General features: G+C 36.5%; 1 protein-coding gene across 2 annotated transcripts; it reads left to right on the top strand.

Annotated features, from left to right (window-relative positions):
* The first annotated feature begins 2,462 nt into the window (after nucleotides 1–2,462).
* LOC112277494 (nucleosome assembly protein 1;2) lies at nucleotides 2,463–7,461 on the top strand. Of its 2 annotated transcripts, XM_024509913.3 has the most exons (13): nucleotides 2,463–2,760; nucleotides 3,864–3,907; nucleotides 4,212–4,307; nucleotides 4,524–4,616; nucleotides 4,748–4,841; nucleotides 4,997–5,058; nucleotides 5,183–5,317; nucleotides 5,519–5,577; nucleotides 5,791–5,968; nucleotides 6,181–6,224; nucleotides 6,443–6,647; nucleotides 6,950–6,970; nucleotides 7,122–7,461. In XM_024509913.3, exons 1-13 carry the CDS (start codon nucleotides 2,682–2,684, stop codon nucleotides 7,191–7,193), a joined length of 1,182 nt encoding a protein of 393 aa, XP_024365681.1. In that variant the 5' UTR covers nucleotides 2,463–2,681; the 3' UTR covers nucleotides 7,194–7,461. The 2 variants fall into 2 exon arrangements, with proteins under 2 accessions (XP_024365681.1, XP_073387389.1); XM_073531288.2 differs by lacking the exon at nucleotides 6,950–6,970.
* Nucleotides 7,462–8,148: the final 687 nt, after the last annotated feature.

Raw genomic sequence — 8,148 nt, 5'->3', positions numbered from 1 at the left:
GAACCTCTTAAATGTCCAATAATGGACTTCACTTGATTTCTTATCTCTAGTACAATAGACAATTCAAATAATTAAACCATCTTCTTTTTTAAAGCACACTTCAATTCCATCTCTTATATATGATACTATAAATATTTTATACTATCTTTTCCTTCAAATTGATCAATCTTGTCCACAACTGCTTATAATATTTTGTTTGTCATACCCTCTTTGTGATCTTTAACATGTTGTTGTTGCATAAATAGGACAAAAGCTTCAAATATTCTTACGGAATTGGGATCAAAATACATACCTTGTCCTCCACTTATAGCTCTACTTCCAACTCTACTTGAAGCACCATCAAAAACCTTTCTTTCCATTCTCTCATCTTTCCTCTAAAAAATTCAAATAAACCAAAAAAAATTCCAAACACCTTCTACCTCAAGCTTTTTATGTTGGATTAACCAAATATTTCATATTACTTGTATTCTTGCTTGAGAATGCATAAGGCATCTAGTTAAAGAAAGTAAATAACAATACAAACCAATTCTACCAAGTCTAATAGAGCCTTAAATAAACTTCAAGTAATTTCTAATAATCCAATTAAACTTTAACTTATTGAAATAAATTTAAAAGAAGCCACAAAAAAAATATAAAGAATCCTAAAGAAATACTAAAAATAAAAAATCTTAATGAAATTCTAATTGAATCTTAACCAATTCAAGGTCAAATTCTAATGAAATCCTAATGAAATCCTAAATCCTAAAAAAATCCTAGAAAACTTTTAAATCAAACCTAATTAGAATCTTAATGCAAATCTTAATGCAAATCCTAATTCTAATCAAAGCTTAGATCAAATCTTAAACCAAACTCTAATCAAATCCTAGATCTTAAATAAATTCTTAACAAATCCTATAGCAAAATGGAACTTTAGCAAGTAATAATCAAACTGTTGATATTAACTCAAAATTTTCATACTTCTTAATATCTTAGTTAGAAATAAGTACAAAAAAGATGAAATTAATCACACTTACTAGTTGAGAGAAATGCAAGATAATCCAATTGAGTACTGAATGATCTCCTATTCCAACCTAATTGCTGCACTTCTAGCGCCAATATCTTCTTTTTGAATTATTGAATCGCTTTCAAATTTCATCTAAATGTTGGAAATCATGTCTAATATCCATAAAAAAAATTAAATTAAATTCAATACAATTGATAGATTGTTGAAAAACTTAGAAATACTCATTGGCCTTCAAACTCTAATTTCTAAGACGTCAATCCACAAAAACCTTCACACACGTCGATTTAACCATTTCATTGACCTCAAATTTTTCATGCACATTTACAAATAGCTCAATAATACATTGCTCAAAATTCACCTTATATACATACAACAAAATTCAAGAAATCTTCAAATTTGTAAACATATTTTTATTTTTCAAAATCTAAACCAACCAAGAATATTACTAACTTTGAAAATCCTTCAAAAACTCAATATTGATTCAATTAACATAAAACCAACATCCAAAAATCTTTCCTCAATTTTTTTCTCAAATTTTACTCTCCAATCTACCAAAGAATCCTAAAGTTATCATAGGTGCACAGTTTTGTGCCTTAGGATCTGATTTCAACTCAAGTTGACAATTAGTCCTCTCTGGGTATCAATTCTTGGCTTCTTGCGGTAAATTTTGCTAAAATCTACTCTTAACTCCTTCCTATACATGCCTATATTATTTAATTTTTTAATATAATTTATTTTGCCTTATTTATGGTCCTACAAAGTTAGTAGAAGCCTATTTTATAAAAAGGCAGCATTAGCTATTACCAAATTTTTACTTATGTGGGATTTGTTTCTTAATCTTTTGCAACTATTAAGCAAGTAAAAATTATTAAGTAAAATATTATTATAATAAATTCTAAATTAGCAAAAATATAATAATATAAACTTTTTAGTTGTTTTATATATATAGATATATATATGTACAAATAATTGATTCTTTATAAATATAAACTATTCTAAAGATTCAACCTTTTTTTTTGAAATCATTTTATTTGATTATATTTTTGATGATCCACATGTCTAAACAAATCAATTTGAGTTTCAAAAAATAATAAACACACATTTTAAAAGAAACAAAAACAAAATTTAAGGAATTAGAACGGCTATTGTAGGGTAGTGAAAGAATATGCAATTACAAACAGAATAAAATCACCAAATTATATTCACAACGTCAGAATAATCTCAATTTTTAATCCAAATGAAAACATTTCACTGAGTAAGCAAAAGGCAAGGAACATTTACGCCAAAGACAGAGGAGCCTATTCACACAGCAGAGGGGCCCATTCCCGCGGAAAAGGGACATCTATTGCCACGGAAGGGGAACCCTATTCACACGGCGGAGGAGGAATCGGGCAGGCCGAGGCCCTAATAAGAATTATAAGGGGCGGCCATGCGGCAGACTGGGGCTGTCTATACTCCCATCCCTCCTCTTGCAACCTCGCCCAATTGCACCGACGTTGTTGCCCTCATCGCTTCACCCCCCTCAGAACCCTACTGTGGATCTACCGCTCTTCCTCAGATTTGAGGTTTGCCGCTGGTGGGTATCCCGAGGCGTTTTGGGTTTTTCTGGGTTGGAGGGTGCGAGAAGCGGACCAGAGGAGGGGAAATAGGGGGCGTGAGAGCGAGCGAGTGAGAGTTAATGAGCAACTCGGAAAATATGGATAAGCAGCCGTTGTCTATGGCTGATCTCGGGGTGGCCCTGCCACCGACCTCTGGAGGTAGGGTGTCTTCTACTTCTTCTCCTTCTTCTTCTTCTTTTGGTGGTTTTGTGGATAATAGTGTGATCTTGCTCTGAGTTTCTGATTCATTTCATTCAGTTCGGTTTGTGAACAGTGCTCTGGATTTCAGTCTGGACGCGAGTGTTTTATTTATTTATTTGTTTGTTTGTTTGTTTGTTTTTTTTGAAATGAGAATGAACTGGTGTGTGAGGTGCTTATTTGTAACATCCCGGAGTAAATTCTAAGTGTAAGACGTTTGTGATTTCGGTGTGGTATTTTTAGAAAGTGTGGAATGCTTGAAGCTCGGAGCTTACATAGCTCAGTGGGGTTTGAAATATAATCTCAACGTTGAACAGACTTAAAACTGTTTGGTCTGGCGCGTCTGAATGTTTAACTGACATGTCCGAATCAGCTATGTATCGAATTATAATCCATAAAATCACTGTCCAAAGATTTAGGTTAATCCTAGGGGTCGCTGTTAACTCCATCGATTTCATTTCTTAAAAATATATTATTGTTTTCCGAAAACGCGCGGTGTCTGTCTGTATCAATCAGTTGATGTAACTAGGCTACGGCTCTGGCTCGGGCTTTGTCAAGACTCCTCATTTTCTTTGCGTCCTCCCACCCAAGATTGAGTGTAGAAGATTCATATGGTTGTAGGTTTACTTGTCATATTTATGTATTGACTTTCTGATTTAGCGCTATGTAATCGCTAAAGAAGTTCTCAGTTCCCTGTGCCTTTCATCTTGGCTGATGATGATAATAGCTTTATCGGGGTTGTGCAATTGCAACTACCTTATTCTACCAGACACAACACCTTTTGCTGTTCATAATTTGGTCAATGCCGACGTTTTGCCATAATATGGATGAGGTTTTTCGATAACTTGACTACATACTCCTTGGCCGCCCTGTATTGCAAAGGATCATCGTGGAATAAATAGAGTCGTTGAACCGAGTGTCGGTTTGAGTTTACCTTCTACTTCTCTCTTATCAGTAATGTGGTGTTGTAATGCAACATACTATACTCAATTCTGCACCCCTTTAAATTTGCATCTTGGTCATGCATGAATCCCTGACATGCTGAAGGATTCTATGATATGCAGCTTTGAGTGCTGCTGATCGCGCCGGGCTGGTGAATGTCTTGAAGGTGTGTCCTAACTCTTTTCTTGACCACAACATTATGTTCATACCCGTCTTTTGCCTTAAAGCTCGCAGATTAGAGGATATCCGTTGAGTTCAAGAAACTGTAAAACCGCAAGAGTGATCCAATTTATTACATAGTATCTATTTATCCTTCGAGTCCCCTCCTCTTGCTCGAGCATTGATTTTTTTTTTTTTTTTTTTTTTTTTTTTTTTGTAATATGAAGACGGTCTTGATATTATCGTTCAAAAGCTTCATGGTTACGCTCCATGTTTCACGCTTGGACCTGAACTGAGTGGTGGAATTCCAGGATAAGCTTCAATTACTAGCTGGAATGCCATCTGGTTACTTGGAGTCGCTTCCTGCTAAGGTGAAGAGACGTGTGTCAGTCCTCCAGGAGCTGCAGGTTGGTCTTCTCCGTAGTTCGCATCGAAGGAATATTTCCTTTTAATCTATGCTTGACCTATTTCACTATTTTCAGTATAAAGTTTGCAATTTAAATGTTTTTCTTGCAAGTTTCGTATTTGCCTCCTTAACTCTATCCCTCTTGTAGTCGGGGGACTAAATGGCTTTTTGGGGGATAGTATAACCACCCTGACGATTCACCACGCATGGATTACAGGCTGAGCACGATGAGCTTGAAGCTAAATTTTTTGAGGAGAAAGCAGCTCTTGAAGCTAAGTATCAGAAGTTGTACGAACCTCTTTACGTGAAGGTATGCAGCTCTGAATGTATTGAAAAAGATTTTAATCAGCTTGTGGTTATCCTTACCGGACAGTGAAGCTTCTTCAATTTGACCCTTTCAAGCACGAAAGGATAGCTGACAGATATCTGCTCTTGACTCAGCGAGCGGACATTGTAAATGGTGTTGTGGAAGTTGAGCCTGCCAAGGATGAAGCTCCTGAAGCGGCAGAGCCAGCAGAAGAGGGCAAGGAGGAAGGTAAAGACCTAGTTTTACTGAAGTCCTCTTTAAATATCATGTGGAGACTTGGGATAGAGATTGACTTCTATTTACATCCGTTTAACGTGATGTAGTGTGCGTTCTTATTAAACTCTCTGTCTCGTGCATTAATCTGGCATGTTTTTGTGCTGTAGTCAAGGGAGTGCCCGAGTTTTGGCTAACAGCGATGAAGACACATGAGATTCTGGGCATGCAGGTATGCTGAACTTATCTGAGATTTGAAGTGTTCAATGTCAGTTGTATGGAATTCACGTTAAGAAAGATTTTTGGTTACAGCACTGGAAGGCTTGATTTCACACTGACCAAGCTCTTGTTTACAGATTACTGATCGCGATGAAGGTGCCTTGAAGTTTATTAAAGACATTAAATGTTCCAGTCTCGATGAGCCAACTGTGAACAAGGGATTTAAGCTTGATTTTTACTTCGAAGAAAACCCTTATTTCAAAAATTCCGTGGTATGCCCTGCACCTTGTTATGTTAGTTAAATCCCTTTTTTTGTAGAAGAATAGCTAGGTTATACCCACTTCTTTAAATCCAAATCTGTTGTTTTGTAACAAGATTGAAAGCTGTACTGAATAGGCAGATTTTTACAGGTGATAGTTCACGCTCAACTCTTCTTTAATTGACATTTTCGAACTTTGGAATGTGTTTGACAGCTCAGTAAGACGTACCACATGATTGATGATAACGAGCCAATCTTAGAGAAGGCTGTCGGGTGAGCATCCTCTTTGTTACGTACATACATGTCTGTAGTACAGATGCGTTAGATATGTTGATTTTTTCAGACATGTGACGCAATAGTGTGCCTTGTTTTCTATTCTGCGCTGAGCTAGAGATGAGACTATTTCAACATCACAACACAATTTTTTCATCAGAAAAGTTGAATGTTTTTTGTGTTGTTGTTACTACTCTGTACACGTACTATTAGAACGGAGATCGAGTGGAATTCTGGCAAGAACTTAACGCAGAAGGTGATGAAGAAGAAAGCGAAAAAAGGATCAAAGAACACAAAACCTGTGACGAAGACTGAGAATTGTGATAGTTTTTTCAACTTCTTTAATCCTCCTCAAGTACCTGAGGATGATCAAGACATTGATCAAGAGATGGTACTACCTATCTTGAACTAATCTGTACATCTGCCTTGTGTAATACGTGTAACATTAGTTAGCGGATGTTCTTCGCTTGGAAGAACTTACCTTAAGTACCCTCAGTGTACCAACAAGTGCGTACCTTGTAGTATCGAACCTATGAGTATCCACAATGAACACTTCTCGCGTCAGTTACTGACGATTGTTTGATGCACAAATTCTTATCTCAGGTCGAGCAACTTCAAGACTTGTTGGAGCAAGACTACGACGTAGGGTATGTAACTCTTTATTTTATTTGTGTGGGGGATCAAGATTATGCGAGTGCAGACTCATCATCCTGTCTCAATCTCGATCAAACTTTCTAACCACATATTACCCACAGTAAAATTGATTCTGTAAACAAGTGATTCTTAGGTATTTCTCTGTTTACAGAATCGTCTAGTGTTCCATAGACTTGGTTTTGTCTCACACGGGATTTTTACCCTGTTGCAGGTCCACGATTAGGGACAAGATTATTCCTCATGCTGTTTCCTGGTTTACGGGAGAGGCTTTGCAAGGTGAGGATTTTGAAGATGATGACGAAGAAGGCGACGACGACGACGACGACGACGAAGATGACTATGATGAAGATGAAGACGATGAAGAGGAAGATGAAGACGAGGAAGATGATGATGAAGAAGAAGTGCGAGGCCGCAAGGTTGCATCATTTACCATTCTTCCTTCGTATTAAGTTCTGCTCATAAAATTTCACATGTTTTGCTACCAAATTCACCATAAATGTGTATTGGTGAAAATTTTTATCTTTAAAAAATGACTGGTATAGGATTTTCAACACAATGTCTGTCTATAGTTTCTGCTATGCTTGATGTTTCGTATGAATTCTGTTGCTACAGTTTCAGATTTTTCATTTGTTACGAATGCGACTTTTAATAATAGTAATTTAACCTGCAATTATGTATTAAGTTTATTTATTGATTTTTGTATTATTTTCTCTTGCAGCGTGTAGTTCCCACACGGAAGGTATTTTCTAGTCTTCTATTCAATGACATTTGAATCGTTGAATTAGCTATTTTATGTTTTCATTTGACTCCATCTTCTGCTTCATATAAATTCCCTTCGCGCCTGAATTTATTATGAAAAATACCTTGGAACTCACGAAGTATTCAATCAGGGTGGTGCATCCAAGGCGTCTGATGGACAGCAACAAAGTGGCGAGCAGCCTCCGGAGTGCAAACAGCAGTAACCTTATGGGAAGGACGGATAATTTATTTTGAGGTTGAGATAGTACATTAAAAATTGTGGCAGCATTTTGAGGGACAAGATCCCAACTGAATCTTTAGTTGGCGAGGCACCTGCAATTATTACCTAGTTCGAGTGCTGAGGTTTTCTCGTTCATCCTCGAGGATGGTTCGTTAAATCTATTTGTTCGTGATTAGTGGATAGGGCATGAAATATTGCAGTGAAATCGGATTTTTATAGAAAATTTGGAAAATGAGAACGTAATTCATAAATTCGGTGTCACTCATCTTGATTTCTCTCTGGATCGTTCCCTTTGTCCTCACTTAGTTTTGTGTACAGCCTGCAGTTGAGCATTAAAACCGTACTTTCAATTTGTGTAAAGTACCTTCTGGTAAAGTTTATAGAATGGCTCTCAACCTCGTGAGTGGACCTTCGTATCTGTGAACATGGGGTTGCCAGGTTCTTTGCGAAGCTTCTTACGTATCAAGCATCTGTAAAGCGTTTGACTGTAATCTAACAGTCATGAACAGTTTTGGTTCACATGATAAAATATCTTAAACAGATGATGAAAAATTTGATCACAGTCGGTATTAATTCGGTCCTTCACTATAGGTGAAATCAAGTAAATAATTCTTTCATGAGAGATGTGCTTCTCCAACTATTTCGAAACACCAATAAAATGACAATTCTGATTAGTCTTGTTTTAGAGAGGAATGACTAAAATTTTCACAACAGTACTGCTGTTTCATTACATAGTAAATTTGAACGTGTTACTGTGGATGTGAAGAATTGAGCATTACTTCAGAAGTAGAATTTGCAAACCAGGCAGACGAGAAAATGGAATTAGAAGCATCACTGCTACCTACACAAAACAAGCTTTGTGAAAAAAAAATTACTTCTTTTATGTTTTAACAATGAAAACTAACAATTTAGCCTAAGTTCAAAATCCCAGGTTTTGA

This window comes from Physcomitrium patens, chromosome 25, assembly GCF_059467195.1.
Source record: "Physcomitrium patens ecotype Gransden chromosome 25, ASM5946719v1, whole genome shotgun sequence".
NCBI classification, from domain to species: domain Eukaryota; kingdom Viridiplantae; phylum Streptophyta; class Bryopsida; order Funariales; family Funariaceae; genus Physcomitrium; species Physcomitrium patens.
This window is presented reverse-complemented; position numbering and strand designations above follow the sequence as displayed.